The 19,928-nt window shown below is 49.3% G+C and overlaps 1 protein-coding gene across 1 annotated transcript in view; it reads right to left on the bottom strand.

The window, feature by feature from the left end:
• OSTM1 (osteoclastogenesis associated transmembrane protein 1) overlaps positions 1–19,928 on the bottom strand; it is a 205,120-nt gene that overhangs the window by 64,613 nt on the left and 120,579 nt on the right. The window contains exon 2 of the mRNA XM_086926684.1: positions 17,576–17,690. Coding sequence (XP_086782810.1) covers positions 17,576–17,690 — 115 coding nt within the window. The remainder of the gene's footprint in view (positions 1–17,575; positions 17,691–19,928) is intronic.

The raw sequence follows: 19,928 nt of genomic DNA, 5'->3' as shown, positions 1-19,928 counted from the left end.
ATTGTTTTTTTTCCCTCTAAGATCAGTGCTCTATATTCAGATATCAGCAGTTTATAGGTATGTGTTATGTGGTCTAAATTTGTCAGAAAATCAGGATTTGATGTTGTGATTCTCTAAATGCAAGTGAATCTATCCCCAAGCCTACAGGGGGGGGGGCCCACTTTTAAAATGTAAGTGCGGTGTCTTGATGTCAAATATAACTGCTTTGTGATCCGACCACATTAGTGGCAGTGAGGCAGTGAAATGCAAGAAGGGACTGTCTAAAGTATGGCTGGCAAAATGGGTAGGCACATTCACCAGCTGGTGAAGATCTAAGCTGGCCATGGTCTCAACTATGAGATCTGTATCTTTATCATCTGTGTTTTCAAAATAAAAATTAAAGTCTCCTTGGACGGCGAAGTGTGAAGAAATAGGACTTGAATCAAGCAGTGGACTGAGGTCCTCCATGAAGGCGGAACTAGGGTCAGGAGGATGATATAAGAGTAGTCCTTTAATTGTAACATTTTTCTAAGTTCTAATTGAAAGAAAAGTGCTTTACACTCAGGGTTGGTAGAAACTATTGAAAAAGATGCAGGAAGTTGATTGCGATACATATTCGCCAGGCCGCCACTCCACTTGCCAACTCTATCTAAAGATGGAAAATCTTGGAGGAACAGGCTGAACCATGTTGGGGCCGGAAGTAGAATCAGCCTAGGTTTCTGTCACAAACAATATGTCAGGCTTATGTGTATCTATACATTTGGCCAATTCAATTTTGTGCTTTATTAGTGTTCTGGCGTTAAACAGAGTGCAACCATGTCCGTCAAAGGAAGACTCTAAATTGCTTGGACCTGGCCAGATTGGACAGTTTGAGTGAATGGTGTGATTTACAAGTTTAAGGTCACATACCATTCATCTTAGAATGTCAGTAATGACATGTGGCTCAAGAGTATCAATGAAGGATTCTTACCTGCTGAATTATGTTTCAAGAGTTCATACCCAGTTTATTTGACCAACAGGCAGGGGTTCCGGCGCTCGGTGTGATCAGTGTGCAGACTAGCTTGCCATAGATGCGGTCGCCCCAGCCTTGAAACCTATAGTCCCCATCTAGCTGGAAAGCTAGACCGGCAACAAAGATGGCGAATACAAAACACCCCACTCTAACAGGCTAGGATGTCAAGTTAGGAATACACATATCAATGTTTAAAAACAGCAGCAGAAAACTATGGTTTAAAAAAGCGTGTTCAATGCTTTTAAAAAACAATTTAAACAACCCCCAAAGTGCAAGTGCGGTTTGTTAATTCCCTTCAATAGAAGAGGCTGCGTGTCTTAGCATAATAGAAGATCAATGACAAAACCCTGTAGGGCAAACAATGCCATTGCTAATAGCAGGAAAATGTTCCTCACTAGCGTAGACACTCATGTATTCTGCCCCTTACAAATAATATATGTATATATATACATATATATTACCTACTGGCTATCGCCAGTAGGTATATATAGTTAGGTCCTAGTTACCATAGGAAATTCCGAACATTCTATTGGGAATAACTTTGGCGCAGATTGAGGGATCTGCCTGTAATTTTCCTTAAATTTGCCTCGCTGCGTTCCGCTCCTTCCCTGAAAGTTTCGGGGGGGATTCGTCAAGCGGGGGCCGAGAAAAAAGGGGGGTCCCAAAACTTGTTTTCCCCATGTTAATATCCATAGGGACATTCTGACAAGGCTACAGCTCGAACGGCTGAAAGGAATTACACCAGATTTGGCAAAATGGTAGGGACTGGTATGCAGCAGTGCCTTTTGTATGTTTGGTGAAAATCCCTCCAGTAGTTCTTGAGAAAATTGAATTTGACATTTTTCAAATGGCATTTTCTATGGGACCTTTAGACACGGCTACAGCCCAAACGGCTGAACGGAATTACACCAAACTTGGCAAAATGGTAGGGACAGGTATGCAGTAGTGCCTTTTCTATATTTGGTGAAAATCCCTCCCGTAGTTGTTGAGAAATTGAATTTGAGCAAATTATATATCTATATGCGCTCAACATTCTATTGGGAATAACTTTGGTGCCGATTGAGGAATCTGTGTGTAATTTTCCAGAATTTTGGTCAGCTCCACTCCGCTCCTTCCCTGAAAGTTGCGGGGGGATTCGTCAAGCGGGGGCCGAAAGGGGGGTCTCAAAACGTGTTTTCCCCATGTTAATTTCCATAGGGACCTTTAGACACGGCTACAGCCCGAACGGCTGAATGGAATTACACCAAACTTGGCAAAATGGTCGGGCCTGGTATGCAGATGTGCCTTTGCTATGTTGGGGGAAAATCCATCCAGTAGTTCTTGAGAAAATTGAATTTGAGCAAATTATATATCTATATGCGCTCACCGTACGCGCACCGTAAGCGTATGTAGTAACTGGTATTGGTGTGTCAATGGTTTCAAGAATGGTAGTCTGTATTTAACAGTGGGTGTATCAAAGGTTATATTAGAGTGTGAGGAGGTGCATCGTATTATCACATGAATGATATCATCAGTGATGTGATCAGTGATGTCAAATGAGATGTCATCAGTGATGTCATCAGTGATGTCACTGACCATGTCATGAATGATGTAATATGAGACATCATCAGCAGTGGATTGCGGGTGTGTGAAATATAGTTAGTACAACTAACTATATAGGAGCAATTTCAATGGTTTTTTAAATGCTAATTTTTAACTATATAAGGCCTGAAACCTATGGTTTTTTAAGTGAATATATATATATATATATATATATATATATATATATATATACTCATACATATACACACACACGGAGCAGGGCTCTGCTAAAGCATTGCAAAGCAGTGGAGACGAGGGAGAGACACAAGTCTCAATGGAGGGCTGCTTTAAGGTGAACTAAGTGTACTGCAAGCTGCAATTTTAAAGAACTTTACCGTGTTGTTTGCTGTGCACAAAGACTTTTTACATTTAAAATACTCACTGTGCAGGCTGGGATATTCATGTACATTACGCTTATTAAGACGGGCCAGTCTGCGAAAGAAAGTACGAGAAGTATATCCTTCATGTTGATGGAAGGTCAATTTGCATTAATTAAACAAGCAGCACGAGATTGCAGATTGAAAAAAGGCAGATATTGCTGCAAAGCCTTTCTAGTAATGGCAAGTAGCATTAACTAATGTTAAGTAGCACACTCTCCCTGGAGTGGAAGGACTCTTTTGTACCAAAAGGAGACCTCTGACCCTGCTCTCAGGCTAGGTCGCCCCCACGCCAGTGCTGCCTGCCAGTCATGCCGCACTTTCCCGCCGCTGCCTCCCTGCGGCCCCACCCCCACCAAGCCCATTCACCGCCTCGCACCCGCCACCCAGCTGCTCCTCCCTCCCGGGTTCCCTTTTATGGAGACCACGAAGCGGCCGTGCAGCGGACGCGCTCAGCGGACGCGCTCAGCGGCCACGCCGCTGGCACACCGAAGGCGCGCCAAAGGCAAGCCCGTCTGCGCCCGTCCGCGCCTGGACCGCGCCAGATCCCCTGGCCCCCACCGGAGCCAGGGTACCCGACTGAAATACGACCCCGCCGTCCTCAACGCACTCAACTCCGGACGACCACCCGCCTGCTACCGAGCCACCCCGAAACGCACACACACGGACCCTTCACCTGTCAAGCCTGCAAATTCACCTGCCTCAGACCCCGCCCCCCGCCAGCCATGCCAAGCAACAACAACGACAACCACCTCAAGTGCATCCTCCTCAACACCTGCTCCATCCACAAACACGCCATTAAACTCTGGAACCTCCTCGACTCAACAACACCAGACGTTGCCTTCCTCACGGAGACCTGGATGAACACGTCCTCGGCCCCGACATCGCAATAGCAGTCCCGGACGGCTACAAGATCACCCGGAAGGACCGCACCAACCAAACCGGAGGAGGAATCGCCATCATCTACAAGAACACCATCAACATCACGACCAATGCCAAAGACACACTCTCTACCACTGAACACCTACACTTCCAAATACACATGGACCCCAAGACCACCCTGAGAGGAACGCTCATCTACAGACCCCCGGGCCCACGCACACAGTTCAGCGAAACCATCGCCGACTTCATCAGCCTGCACGCCCTAGCCTCACCAGAATACATCCTATTAGGGGACTTGACCTTCCACCTAGAGAAAAACAACAACACCACCACCACCACTCTGCATGACAACCTGGCCAACTTCAGACTCAAGCAACTGGTCGACACACCCACCCACCGCGCCAGCCACACGCTCGACCCCATCTTCTCCGCCAGCAACCACGTCTCCTTCAGCCACCCCACAGAACTACACTGGACCGACCACAGATGCATCCACTTCACCTTCAAAAAGAATACATCCCACCACCGCACACAACAAATCCCCCGCTGATGCTGTAGCAAAATCACCACAGACCAGCTCCTCTCATCACTAAGCCAGAACCCGCCAGCTGACTCTGCTGACCCCAACAACGCAGCCCACAACCTCGCACAATGGACACCAACTGCGCCGACGACCTCGTGCCACTGACGAACCCCCCAGGTAAGACCGGCAACAAGAAAACATCATGGTTCACAGACACCCTCAAAGAAATCCTGCCGGACCCTCGAAAAAACCTGGCGCCATTTTCGGACTTCAGAAAACATGACAGCCCTCAAAAACGCCACCCGCGAACACCGCCAGCTGATCCGCACCACCAAAAGGACATCGTTCAAAGAGCGACTGGACAAGAACACCCACAACAGCAAGGAACTCTTCAGCATCGTCAAAGAGCTCTCCAACCCCAGCGCCAGTAACAACAACATCACACCGTCACAAGACCTCTGCAACTCCCTCGCCACATTCTTCCACCGTAACATCACTGATATACACAACAGCTTTGGACCCCAAATTCCGCCTCCAATCACAGAACCAACAACCCCTACCACCACCTTCAACGCATGGACACCCATCAGCACGGAAGACACCACCCATGTCATGAACACCATCCACTCCGGATCACCCTCTGACCCATGCCCCCACATCTTCAACAAAGCCGACAGCATCATCGCACCCCACCTCCAGAACGTCATAAACAGCTCCTTCACATCAGCCACCTTCCCGGAGAGCTGGAAGCAGGCTAAGTCTAAGGTGCTGACTGTCTGCATAAGACTCTGTTAAACATAAGCAGAGTCCACATCAACAGAACCTCAGCATAGATTGTTGGCATCTCCCCAGTTACTAATCAGGTTTTACGATGGTGCCTGCAATTTACTTATCGGCTGTGATGCATTTGGGGACTAGACTGTTTGATTTCTCAGGCTGAATATATTGACATGCACTGTACATCAATATATACTTCCCTATCCTTAGGGCCCCATGGTCTCCCTCTTTTCAGAAAGAGTGGTGCGGAGAGAGGGGCAAAGCAATATCGCAACCCCTGTATGGCTAAAAATACATTTGAGCAGCTCTCAGATATTTAGTAGTGTTGTTAAAGTAAGCTGTCATTAGAAAGAATTCTCCTTGGAGCGACCTCAAAGCCACCAGACAGACACAACACTACTTTCAAGTCTGACCAAGAGGCAAAGAAAAAGACAAAAGAGTACACAGACAACAGTAGATGTCCTTCAACCTCCACTTAGGTCACCAGTGGAGTAGGTTTTGTTCTCAAGGGATCTGTCATGAAAGCAGATCGATGTTCGGATAGCATCCTGATGCGAGTCCCCCAATTGAGATAGTGTGCAGCTTCCACTGCATCAGACCAGTGTTTAGAGATGGGATGCTTCTCTCACTTTAGAAAATCCAACAGCCTTAACAACCACCCAGACAGACTGCCATAGTAAGATCCTCACCAATGAGGTCATCCTTAGGACAAAACCTCAGCCAACACGAGATTAGCCAGTGCATCTAGAGGCAACAAAACACAGACAACCTCATCAATTCACTGATCAGACATGGCCACACCCTTTCAAGATTAGGGATGCGTCACTTCCTAAGGAGTGACAGTAGGAGAAAAAGGTGGGTAACTCATCTGCAGGAAGGAAAAGGGAAGAAAAGGAGGAGATGCCAGGAGATCGCATTGGCCACAGAAAAGGTGTAGGCCTCGTTTCTTGCTTGCATTTAATCCTTGCCATTTGTCCAGCACAACATTCTGACAGAGATTGCATAGAATTTGGTTAAAATGTACATGCACCGGGCGTGGCTTGGCCAGCGAACATGGCGGTCATGTAGAACCGGAGCTCCAACCAGCCGTTAGTAATCCTTACCAGATATCCTAGCCCTGGTCACCTCCTGTAGTTCCCTGCAACCCTGTTTGACTCCCGGTTCCGGAGACGTCGGAAGTCTGCGGCTGGGGGCACCCGAATCCACTCCTGAGGCTGGGAGACGACCCAGAGGGGGACCGCGAGACGAGCTGCCCGAAGCGGCCTGCTAAGCCGGGACCTCGATTTTCGGCGCGAGCCGACCGTTCGGGCCGCGCCGAGTGTTGGAGAGGTGCCGGCCCTGCTGTATATTGGGGGATGCTGGGTCCCTAGGGCGGTTATCCCCGCCTGGCGGCGCCGCTAGGGACGCGGCTGCGGAGTACGCTCGGCGAGTGCCAGCGACGAAGACGGCCGGAGAGAGCGGCCGCCATCTTCAATGAGGGAGGAACTGGCGCCGACTTGAGGAGAGCCGCGTCTGCCGAGCGGGCGGCTGCCCCAGGTCCAGCAAGCAGCGGCCCCGTGTTCAGGTCAGAGCGGCGTCCTGCGGAGAGACGGGCAGGGTGGTCGCGGAGCCGCGTCGCCTATTGGGGGTCAGGCCGGGTCCCGGGCTCATATCTCTCCGGAGTGACTGAGCGGCGACGTCCCACTTTGTCTCATCCACGAGCAGCTAGCGGTGGGTGATAGTTGCTGGGCAGTGTCGGCGGCGACTTCAACCGGACGAAGGCCGGAGGGAGGCCTCACTCCCCGAAGACATCATGACACGGGGTGGAGGTGGAAATCAGGGCAAACAGGGCCCTATTGACAAATTTACTGAAGCCGCCGGCTCAAAGGGGGCACAAGCTCAGGTGCCGGACAATGCTGCGCTCCTGGCTGAGATCACGCAGTCCAGAGATGTCCTGGATGCTAAGATCGGGCTGTTGGCTCGGATGTTATGCTCCTTCGGCAGGACTTGAGAAACGCCGTGGAACGCATAACAGGCGCAGAAACGTGCATATCTGCAGTAGAGGACGACATGACTACCCTAAAAAAGAGGGTCGTTGCCCTGGAGAGAACTCAGAAGGGTCTGGTATCGAGAGCTGAGGATGCGGAGGGACGCGCCAGGCGCAGCAACCTTCGCTTCCTGGGATTTCCAGAAGATTGCGAGAAGAGTAATGCGGAGCGTTTCCTGGCACAATGGCTGGAGGGATGGATGCCAGCCGACACTCTTTCCCGCTGCTTTGTAGTGGAAAGGGCCCATCGGGCGCTGACGCAGAAACCTCCGGTGGGAGAGCGCCCTCGTGCCATGATTGCCAAATTATTAAACTATGCTGACAGAGACGCTATCCTGAAACAGGCGAGATTGAAGGGCCAACTCATGTTTAAGAACTCTAACATCCTCATTTTCCCAGACTACACGAAGTTGGTCCAGCAGCAGAGACAGTCGTTCACTGCAGCCAAGGCTCGCCTCCGGGGCTTAAAGTTACCCTATGCTCTGCTCTACCCGGCACGGTTGCGGGTCGTCTTTCAGTCCTGCACCTTCTTCTTTGACACCCGGGAGGACGTCTTTCGATGGACGGACGAGACTGTAACGGTACGCGTCAACACAGCAAAAGGAGGGGAGTCTGACTCCTCAACCGGGGGCCCTTCTGGTAGGGGTCCTGAGAACCAGCGAAAGCGCCGTGGCAGATCGCGCTCGAGCCGCAGCTTGCAATCAAGATCAAAGACATGTCAAGATAAGGACTCGCAGGAGGCCCATGAGGATGTGCCCTGAATGCAGGGGGAACTGACATTTGCTTTAACATATGCTTGATAACAATGACCAGGGCGCTTTGGCTGGAGGCCACGCTTGCTCAGGGTTAGGGAGGGAACGACAGCCTAGTTCTACATGGGCTGCGATGTGGGGATCCATTGGAGGGGGTGTTCCCTGGCTCCGGTTGGGGCCGAGATCACACTCAGACCACGACAGGTGCTTCCGTGTTTGGGAGGTGTGGGGTGTGGGGGGGGGATGGGGGGGGGGGGGAGTTGTTGGGGTTTGAGATTGTTCTAGTTCAAGGGGAGGGTTTGTGCGCAATATGCTGCTTCCGATCTGTGGTGGGAACTGCCTCTGCTGCCTACAGTGGGACGTGTACAAATTATATGCTGTTACACAAATGTCATCAGATAGTGGGGGATCACGGCTAGGCCCTTGCGGGACACGCCTAATGAGCTGGAATGTGCGAGGGATGCTGGACAAGGTAAAGAGGGGAGCTGTGTTTGCCTGGGCCAAGAGAAGGGGAACTGATATACTGTTATTGCAAGAAACTCACCTGATGGGCACCAAAGCGCTCTACCTTCAGCGAAATGGCTTCACTCAGGCCTACCATTCTGGCTTCATGAGGGGGTCACGAGGAGTGGCCATTCTTATACATCGTAGAGTTCCCTTTACTCATAGAAGCACATGGTTAGATGCACAGGGCAGGTATGTGTTCGTACAGGGTGAGATTGGGGGCGAGGTTGTGGTCATTGGTAGTGTGTATGCACCACCCCCCTTACAATGGGCCCTGGTGGAGAAGCTGATGTCTCTTTGGGTGGACATGCCCACTGTCCTATCTGTTGTGGGGGGTGGACTGGAACGACGTCATGGAGGTCTCGTGGGACAGATGGCGAAGCACTGCTGGCGAGGTGGCGGAGAGGGAAGGGCAGGCAACCCGGTTGAAAGCAATGGCCACAGGGTTGGATTGGGTTGACTCCTGGAGGTACAAACATGGGACGCGTAGGGAATTCACGTACTTTTCCTCAGCGCGAGACTCGTTCTCACGTCTAGATTACATCTTTGTTCCACGAGTAATGGCCAACAGGGTTCTGTCAGCGGAGATTTTACCCCGGGCACTGTCCGATCACTCTCCGGTATATGTCGTAGTCGACACTGGTCGCACCCGGCAGCCGTTCAGGTGGCGCATGTCGCCTTGGCAATTGATGCAGGCCCCATATCGCGCTCACATGACTTGCGAACTTCCTGTCCACAAACGCGGGCACAGTGGAATCCCCGGCGGTGCTGTGGGAAGCAATGAAGCCCACGCTGCGGGGAATTGATATCTCATGGTGCGCGGCAGCGCGTAGAGAAAAGCGTAGGGACCTTGTGCGGCGAGAGGCGGAATTAGAGGATTTAGTGCGCAGAGGACGGGGGAGGACGGCGGACAGGTGAGGCGTCGGCTGGTGTTGGCGCAACAACAATACACATCAGTACTGTTGGATGAAGTCCGACAGGCCTGGCTTGCTACACTTAGCCTCATATCAGTGGGGCGACAAATCTTGCAAGATGCTTCATCGCTTATGTCAGGGCATCATGCATGCCCAGCCACTGCCCCGAATAGTTACCCCGGATGGGGAGCCGCTTTTGGAGCCTGATGCGATAGCTGGTAGCTTTGCCTCGTACAATGAGAACCTATACACACCCCGGGAGTGCTTGGAAGCGGAGATGGTGCAGAGGTTCATAGATGACCTCCCTCCGAGGGCCGTCACGGATGAGGTTTGTGATGTATTGGACAGACCATTGACGGATGACGAGCTGGCCACGGCATTGGGCGAATTGAACCCGGGTAAGGCGCCGGGTCCGAATGGGTTCCCGAGCGAATTCTTTAGACAATATGCGACGCAGTTGACTCCCCACTTCCGGCCGGTCATTGAGGAGGCGTGTGAGAGTGGCACGCTGGGCCCGGATTGGAGACATGCGGAGGTAGTTGTTTTCCTGAAACCAGGGCGCCCCCCGGAGAGACATGAGTCCTACCGTCCAATTTCGTTGCTCAACACCGAGGCCAAGATACTAGCAAAGGCCCTCGCTAATAGACTCAAGCCCCACATCACAGACTTGGTCCACGTGGACCAAGCCGGCTTTATGCCACAACGTGCCACTCGGCATAATATCAGGCAAGCTCAGGTTGCGATTTCGGCCTGGCGGGGATTGGGAGAAAGGGCTGCGCTGCTGTTGGCAGACATGGATAGGGCGTTTGACTCCCTGAGCTGGACGTACTTATTTGCCCTATTGGGGCGTCTGAATCTTGGTCCCCGATTCCTGGCTTATGTACGGCTCTTATACACGGACCTCACGGCTGTGGTGCGAGTGGGCGGAGGGATATCCGGCTCTTTTAGTATCCAGCGGGGGACGAGACAGGGCTGCCCCCTCTCCCCGTACTTATTTGCACTTGCGATGGAACCCCTTGTGGCGTGGGTGCGGATCGACGCTCAACTAAAGGGATTTCAGTGGTCGACCGACGTAGCAGATAGGATAGCCATTTAAGCGGACGATGTGCTGTTTTTCCCTACTGATCTAGAGCGCTCGGGGCCTCGCATTCTGCGAATCCTACACATTTTTGGCAAAACATCGGGCCTTTACATGAACCCGGGGAAGTCTACCCTCTGGACTCTGGGGGTCCGCAGCCAGTTGGAGAGTGGGCCAAAGGGATTCAGGTGGCCGCAGATGGAGTGAAATACTTGGGGGTTTCTCACGGAGGATGCGTCCGTGGCCCGGGAGCGTAATATTGCCCCGGTGTGGGAGCGCATACGGGAGGACCTCAAGGCATGGGCCAGAATGCCGCTTTCCATCCATGGTAGATCTGCCATTTTTAAGATGGTGGCGCTCCCACGCCTAATTTATCAATTGCAAAACCATCCGGTGTTGGTCCCACAGGATTGTTTTCGGCGCCTTAACACGGCGTTGAGTGGCTTTCTGTGGGAGGGGGGCGCTGTGCGAGTTGCCTTGCGGACTTGCTTTCGCTCCACATACACAGGAGGACTGGCCACATCAGATGTTACGTCATACTACCAGGCATCCCACCTCCTGGTTCTGAACGAATGGTGGTATGCAGACAGGAGAGATCCAGCATATGCAGTGGAACGAGCCCTGATGGGCACTGCCTCCCTACATACGCTACTATACTCAGCATCCCTCCGGAGGTCCCTATCGTCCATTACACAGGTGGTCTTTCAGGTATGGCGGCAGGCCCTGCGTAGGATGGGATGGTGGAATGTTCTAATGTTAGAAACCCCATTGTGGCAGAATGGTAGATTGCCTCAGCTCGCTGCCCTGGTGGGCTTCCGGGGTTAGGATGCGATAGGCATCTCTACTCTAGGTGATGTTATGTCGGGGTGTGTACTCAAGTCCTTTGATACTCTACGGGAGGAATTCGAGATGCAACGTACCCAATTCTATAAATACCTCCAATTCCAGCATGCACTTACTCCATATCTTCAGGGGGTGGAGGACCTACCAGAATTCAGTCCCATCGAGGCCAAGGTCTTTATGGGAGAACTACCAGACAAGAAGATATCCCGCATCTATCAAACCTTAGTGCGGCATTGCTCCACAGACCTTGCACAGCTTAGGACAGCGTGGGAGCGGGATGCTGGGGAGCTTAATGAGGAGGACTGGGTGGAGGCGCTGGAGGGACCCAGGGGAGCGGCCATTTCCACGCGCTTGCGACTAATACAATTCAGGTATCTTCATCGTACGTATTACACTAGGCAGCGATTGTGGAGGGCGGGCTTGATAGCATCCCCAGATTGCCTTAGGTGTGGATCAGAAGAGGGTACACTGCTCCATACAGTATGTGATTGCAGGGTCATAAGGAAGTTCTGGGATGGGGTGTTCAGATGTTTGAATGAGGCCCTGGCCTGGGTGCTTCAGAAAGATCCCAAGCTGGCCCTTCTTCACGTACTGGCTGGAGTGGGGGGCAATCGGAATAAGCGTCATCTACTATTGTTGGGGCTAACCCTGGCCAAAAGGGGCATTGCAAGATCTTGGAAAGCATCCCGAGCCCCATAACTTGGAAGAATGGGATGGACTTTTGTATGGGCCTGGAACAGCCAATATATGTAGCCAGGGGCTGTCCTCGAAAGCACTACAAGATATGGAAGAGGTGGGCGGACTTTCGGGGCCTGGAATTGGAACCACCTCCTGAGGAAGATGTATTTCAGCTCCCTTGACAGCCCGACAGCCTGAGATACGTACGGACACTGTGGCATGCTTGGCAAGTGTAATATGTTTCATGCAAAACGCAGGCGGAGCAGGCAGCGGCGCGCGCGGGGGAGGGGGGGCTGTGGGTGGGCGGGGCTGTGCCACCTTTTTCTACTGTTTTGCTCAATTGTTTGATCATCTAAAAAAAAAATTGCATGTAATTATGATTGATAACTTGCTTCTAGTGATTGTCTCTGGCTCTCAGAGCATTACTTGACATGTGTCCACCATGCAATCAATAAAATCTGTTTTAAAAAAAAAAACGTACATGCACCATTGAGGCATGTACATTATGAGGGGGTGCTGCACAGTACACATGGTGCACACACTAATCCCTCACAAAGATGTAAAAGTCAGGCATTCACACGACTATTGTTTATCGACTACTGATGCAATAATAAAGCAGGAGCAGAGAGATCTGATATCCTCACCAGGCTCCTTCCAAGGTCGTTTCTAGGAAAAAGCTAAATAAAGTTTCCTTGCATGGGACTGCGATACAGCGCTTAAAAAGACCATAGATCACTAGGACACAGGGGTCAGGGGAGTCCGCAAAATATGACTTTGCCTGCAGTGGCAAAAACTGGATGTGGTCCTGCATCTGGCCCAGAAAATGTGGCAACCAGAACCAATCTGCCTTTGAGATCCAATATAAATATGAAAACAAGTCTGTGTCTTCATTCTGTGCATACGATGGTCTAGGACTAGGTTCTGTACTAGCAAGAATGTGACTTAAGAAAATGTTGTTCCCTCTACGTACGTACTGCTATTTTTGTGCAAGAGGGCTACATTAGCAGTGGTAAGCAGGAACCTAAATGCATAGGTTAATAAAAGCCTTAACTGACACAACAATATTACACCTAAGAAAACAATTTGCATACTCGAAGAGGAATAAGACCTATCAACTTTATTGTTATCAATTCATTACAGTGTTATTTCAGCCAGCGCCTGTTTTTGCAGAGAATAAAAACACAAATAAATCAGTCATAGCTGCAACCTCCACAGTAGAGTTTGCATACAACCCGAAACAAGCGTACAAGAAAGCAAACCAATAAAGCCCAGCTTTGCCCCATCAAAGAGCACTATTTGACAGGTACAGTGCAAATCAGAATAACTTAATGTACCGAAAGCTTCCCCCCACAATGTGATGCCTGTGGCTGCGTGGCCAGCCTCAAGACCCAGAAAAGTTATTCTAGGCTCACAATTAGTCTGGAGAACCGGCTGTTCTATATCAAGTGCGCAGTGGGAGCGTGGGAGCGCGCGGTGGGAGCGTGTGAGGCAGAGAGGAGACGCCATGCACGTGCACATCGCCTGTCAGTGCAGGCACATGGTTTGTCTCCCTTCGCGCACCAAACCGACAACAATAGTCTCGCCAAGGTGAAGCAGCACATGCACTGCGTTCACTAGGCGAGACCTAAAAGGTAACCAAAAATATTAACATTAGTTTATTACTTCTTAGTCCAGCTATGGGAGTTTTCAGCAGAAAAAAATCAGAGTGGGTGCATCAAACAGGGTATTAGCTACGCAAAGGATCAGTGCCTTCACCTAAGCCACCACAGTGGCGGCTTCACTAAAAGCACAGGAAAGGCAGGACGTATGTAAAGGAGAGCCTTCATTTTTGGCTTACAGCCTTGGATGCTGTGCCGCTAGGTCACACAACAGTGTAAAGTCTTGCATATCAGAGAAACAGTAATGGTTGATGAAATTTAAAACTGTGGTGGGGTATATTACCTGCCCTAAATTGCAGCAAGCAAAGTGAGAAAACCATATTTCCTGAATGGGGGTTCTTGGATTTTCCAACGGTTTTCTTAAATTGGGTCAAATAGTACATTTTACAGGCAACCATGCATCCAGGATACCACTCTCCCCATATGTAAATCTGTTATGTGTATTTGTAAAGTACACGATCACCCGCAAGGGTAGCCTGACACTCAGCAAGTGTGTGTGCCTAGCCCTGCCTATGGTAGGATGGTTAACTGAAAAGCAAGGTCTTCTTGCAGAATTCAAGAAGAGAGGAGGAGGCTCTGATGTAGAGGGGAAGGCAGTTCCATGCTTGATTGATGTAAGAGAACGTCATTTCTCCTGATCTGGTACTGTGCATGTGAGGATGGAGTAGGAGCCCTGTGGAGCAGAAGTGTCTGGGTTCCTGGAGAAGCGACTGTTCAGGTAGGTAGGGTGTAAGCTATGTACTGCCTTGAACATGTACGTGAGGAGCTTGAAATTAGCACTTTTATGTATCAGGAGCCAGTGGAGCTCCCAGAGGAGTGGTGTGATGCGAGTTGAGGATGAGTCTGCTGCTGAGTTCTGAATGGCTTGTATTCTTCAAGTGAGCATCTTGGTGATCCCAGTGTAGAGGGTGTCCCGTAGACCAACTTGCTGGTGACTAACTGAACAATAGTTATCAATGAGGAGGCCGCTCTGGAGCGGACGGCATGAGATGTGCGCTGCGCTAGCTCCAGAGGGGCAGGCCAAAATCCTACAGAATTCTACAGCTAAGCTAAACTCAAAAGCCTCTTGCAACAATAACTACTGCTGCCGGAAATGTGGAAGTGCAGTGGCCGCCATTGTAAGACTGCTGCGGAGCATGGGAGAGGCATGAAAAACAAGATGGCACCTGCCATGTAAAGCACCTCATACTGGTACTCGGAGCAGAGTGCAGTGCCCAGAGCAATTTAATACAGGGCATGTGGTCTGCTCATGGAGGACAACATCTTCCTTGGCCCCGGGGCAGAGGTACAATTGTGATGTAAGGAGTCCATCTGGAAGCCTGAGACGGAGCAGAGCGCCGACCAAGGGGAAGAGGCAGGGTCCCTGCGCACTACAGATGACCACAGAATCTCAGGTGTTGCTGCTGCAAGAGAGACCCAATTGGCACATGTTGCTGAGCATTTTTTTTAGCTATCACACAATAGTTTTACTGACTGTTGCTTATCTTGAGAACCAGAGTAATGGGTATCAGCTGATCTCTGTAATGAAAAGGGTGTGCAGGGACAGATCAAACCTGATGAACTGATGTGGTAAGGACCCGTCAGAAGCACTACAAGTGGGTATCTTCATATGGGGAGTGGGTAAAAGCTCATTTACTGGTTACTACTATCTCATTAAAAGTCCTGGGCAATGGATGCGGTCCAATCTGCAGCCTGTGTTGGATTGACTAAAGGTTAGACGAGATCTCAGAGAAGGCCTGTGACACAAAAACCTGGGTGTGAAGGCCCAGACACGCTGCTATAGGCCATGCCAAGGAGCTGGGGGCTGGAGGAAGCATTGCATAGGGTATCTTTGTGCTGAAGTGGGCTACTCCTGTGGTATGAGGAAGTGATTGGCGTGAATGGCAAGGCAGTGGGCAGTGCAGGCCATGGTATAGGTCGAATCGGAAACGTGCATTGTCACTATTTTGTTAGACAAGGAGCAGATGCTGGATTCTAGAGGTGGGTTATGCTTGAGCACCCTACGCAATCAAAGGTGAACCAGCACTGCAATGCACTTTATACATTCAGTGTACAATAAGAAAATGAGCAAATCATGTGCAGGAAAAAAGGGGTATCGACGACTTAACCATAGCCCAACACAGCTGCAATGTGGTTCAAAATGCTGAGCAGATGGAGTCTGTGGCTGTAAAGCCCTACTACTTTAGACTCTATAATGAAGGCCATAATTGAGTTGAAAAGATGGACTGGAAATTAAAATAGGCTTTGTGGTGCTGGGCCTTACTTTGTTGAGAACAGATCAAATTAAACTGGCTGAAAGAATGATCAGCATGGAGAACTGTGTAGTGGAACTCAGTCCAGAAGTTGCTCAAAGCGAACAATACAGATATGCTGAATGGTTTGGTTCCTTGAGTACCGGGCTGAAGATGCCCAAGGTAGATGCACCAATCTGAAGTTCATGGGTTTCTATGAGGGCAAAGAAGGAAACGACCCAGGGGCTTTCCTGGAGAAATGGATCAAAGAGACCCTGTACCCAAATGGATTGACCAACTTCTTTAGTCGGATGAGCACAGAATTTTGACACGGTCTGACAAACCAGGAGAACCACCTAGAGCAATCACAGCCAAGTTATTATACGTCTGAGACAGGGATGTGATCACTGAGGAAGGCCATGTCCAGGGACCAATGGTGATGGATAACTCAAAGGTGCTTATCTTCCCAACTACATGTCAGCAACACATCAAAGAGAAACTCCTTTTGCACAGTAAAGGTGAAACTGCAGAAAATGGGGGCTGCAAAATCTGCTGTTGTTCCCCACAAAGATGACCAGACATTGTTCTTTATTGACCTAAATGAGGTGCGAGCTTTTGGCAAGAGAAGCAGAATCATGATCACCTGGTTGCCTGGACCCGAGACCAGAGCAACCCTAGCGACGGAATTGGCAAACACGAAGAATACAGTGTGCCTACTCTTTCCCAGACAGCAACTGAGTGCAAAGAGGTTGTCATAACGGCTGCCGAACGATGAAAACTATCAGTATCATCACGACCGGAAAACACATGATAAGAGAGGTGGACTTAAGAGGCCCCCACAGCTGTGCCCACAAATATAGTATTTCACCCTGCTTAGACAGAGGGACTGGCAGAGCTTTGGGGCCCATAGTGCAAAGACATGGGAGTCTATATTGAAACAAATAGTCAATGAGAGCACATGATGCTTAGAGAAGACCTACCTGAAGCATCAGGGGATTAGGCAACCCTGCCAACAGACATCAAAAACACTCCTGTTTGAAACATACATAGCAATTCTATAATTAACACATCTCACAGAGCACAAGAGTGCATAGTTACAGCACAGATGGAAGGGACAGCTTTATAGTACAGATTTTTCAACATATGCATGTGATGTTCTAATATGGATATGCCTGGGGTTGCCATTTAAGGTGATTGATTGTACGGTGGATAACGAAGGGCGTGTTGTGTGCATGTATGGTCAGTTCGATGGCACGGAGCAGCATCAATGTGACTTAAAAGAAACCATTGTTTTCAATACTTCTAGATGGCCATAGCATGATGTGACAAGGCAACACATGTCCAGTCATGCATGGCAACGGCCATTTTGAAGTGTAGAAAACATTATTTGTTGTACATTCTAAGTGACCATATCATTGTGTAATGTGATGTAACGTGACGTTATGATGCAACTCATGTTGTGTCATGCAACGCAAAGGCCATCTTGAAACTATAGAAACCACTGTTTTATTTTCTATACCTTTTAACATAACCTGTCAACTCTATTGGCCTTGCCAATTACAATAGCTTTCAGCATTGGCAAAGTCAACAGTGACAGATTAAGTACCTTGCAGTCACGAAATGACCCAATAGTTACTTGCTACTGTCACTTTCATGAAGTCAAAATTGAGTCAACGTTGAAGCTTTACAATTACTTTGTCTGTTTTCTCACAAAACTGAAGAAAAAGAACCAATACATAAAATCAATTAAGTTAACTTACGTGCACAATTAGAATCCTCCCAAATCTGATTAAAGGAATTATTGAGACGGGCGACTATCTGCATCCGATCACACTGCAGAAGGTTCCTTGCACACCGGGAAATCTCGGTTGTATTCTACAACTCAGAAAAGAAGAAGCATGTAAGAAGCATTGTGTAAGACACTTTCAGAAGTTTCAAATTTGCTCAGAAAGGGAAAAAAATTTAATTCACTGAATCAGACAGATGACTGGCTCACAAACCTGGCTTATGACTAAGACAGCCAGAGTTTTCTGCTTCAATAAGTTTATTAGAATGACAAAAGTGATTAACTTTACAGCGTATGCAATGAAGCTGGCAGACCAAGTTTCGGGCGAAGGTGACCACAGGGTTACTAAGCTCTAAATGTGGTGGATGAGGTTGTCTGCCACTGGTTTAACCGGGTCCCTCCTACTATGGCTCTGCACACTGGGCGAGGTACATCCTTTTCTGCACTTGACTCTCAGGGTACCGATGGCGAGCAGTCACTAACTTCTCAGGGAGGCAGGATGGGAGAGAAGAGTTCAGAACTCAACAGTCAACCAACAGACTCAAAAACGTAATGCCTAACCCTGGGCTTTTCATGTATATATATTTATTATGCTTAAATACTTTCACAGATCAAATGAGCAACTGGGTTCAATGTCTTTTTACCCCTTCAGCAAATAGTATTAAGGTTAGGTGTTGGTCTCATCTGTGTGCATTTAGTCTCTTGTCCCCAATGTAGGCTAAGCCCTGCATTTTACTTGCTGGTTATCGTAGCAGTGAAGGCAGTGGAGTGGACGCAATCCAGGTTCCTGACTTCATGGCAGCATCCTGTCTTCGATGGAGGCCACACTGGCAGCCATGCATCGAATTAAGGAAGCTGGGGAGATCGGCCCTCTCCAGGCTGGCTGCAGAGAGTTTTTCTGGCGTGGCAGTTGCAGCCTCGAGGCTGAATCTCTCATGGTGGTGTCTTTCTGGCAGTTGCAGCCTCTGATCCGATCAGGGCTTCACACTTTGGCAGGGACATTCCTTTCACTCACAGGGTCAGCAGCAACAACACCACCAGTCTCTGAAGCCCACGGCAAACTGTGAGGTGACGTGATACTTGTTCCAATACAGTTTTATGAAGCTCCTTGGAAAACTGCAGGCCGCGTCCAGGACGATCCCTCCAAAACACAGGAGTCTCCTGCCTTTGATCTTTTGATGAATAAGCTTTCTCTGTTACTTGACATCCTGGGATCTTGCTGTGCTTCTCCACCTGGACAGTTTTTCCTCCTGCCGGTCCAGACACATTACTTGCCTCTCTCAGGGGGCAGGCAGGCATCTAGTCACTTAAGGCAGACCCTCAGCTCCTCCAGAACAAAGTGCAGACTTCAGGGGATGTGCCTTCACCATTCCAGAGCCAGTTTCCCTGGCTGTCAGGAAGACATAATTTCTGGTTGCATAGCAGCTCTTGAAGTACTCTGTAGAGCACCCCCTTCCTTGGTCAAGAAGAACTTGGGACTAGAACAAAGAGGGTTGGTGTGGATCCCACCTAAATATACATCTCACAAGAAACATAACACTGTAATGGATAACTATTAATCTGCCTTCTGCTATATGGTCTCGTCCTTGAATTGTAAATAATGTCCTACAGCTACTTTGCCTTCATTGATTCACTTTTTTCATTTTACCTGCTCACTCTTTAACTATGCTCTCATGCCTATCCTTCTCACTCCTCACCTTACTGTGCCTAGAAAATAGATTTGCCTGGTAGAAGTTGCATATAATAAATACAAATACATTCTCCTGCAGGGATGTGGTTCCAATGACTAATGCTTCAGAACCAGTTTTAATTGTTTTTCTTTCAAATGCAATTTACGGGCTGCTCTCAAAGCACAGCTTTTTTGCAAATCGATAGATCTCGCCACTGGTAGCAATGGGACTGGCTCCAAGCAGGATTATCCTAAACAAGGGCACAATAAAGAGTGAGGTCTCCCCACATGCCTGTCACCAGCGTTCTTGAAGCAGTAATCAAAGACAGAAAGAAGGGCATACTCTGCCTAAAAACTTCATCACCTTCAAAAACTCGACAGAAACTGCTGTCCCACCTTTAACCTCTACCATCTACCAAATGGTAGTAATCACAAACAACTAATTAGGTTCCCTTTGCTAAGGTGGTCTTCATTGAATTTTAACCAACCCCCCCCCGCCCCCCCCCCCCCTTCCCACCTCCTCCTCCTCCTCCTCCTCCTCGTTATCTGGGTCTCCGCCCTCAAGCTACAGGAATGCAGGCAATACACCATTGTCTGGTAGAAGCGGGATTCTTTCTCCATTTTGCTACGTGCTAAAACCAGGGGCAATTGGACCACG

This window comes from Lissotriton vulgaris, chromosome 6 (genome assembly GCF_964263255.1).
Source record: "Lissotriton vulgaris chromosome 6, aLisVul1.2, whole genome shotgun sequence".
Lineage (NCBI taxonomy): Eukaryota > Metazoa > Chordata > Amphibia > Caudata > Salamandridae > Lissotriton > Lissotriton vulgaris.
The sequence above is the reverse complement of the archived record's forward strand: the minus strand, read 5'-3'. Positions and strand labels throughout refer to the sequence as shown.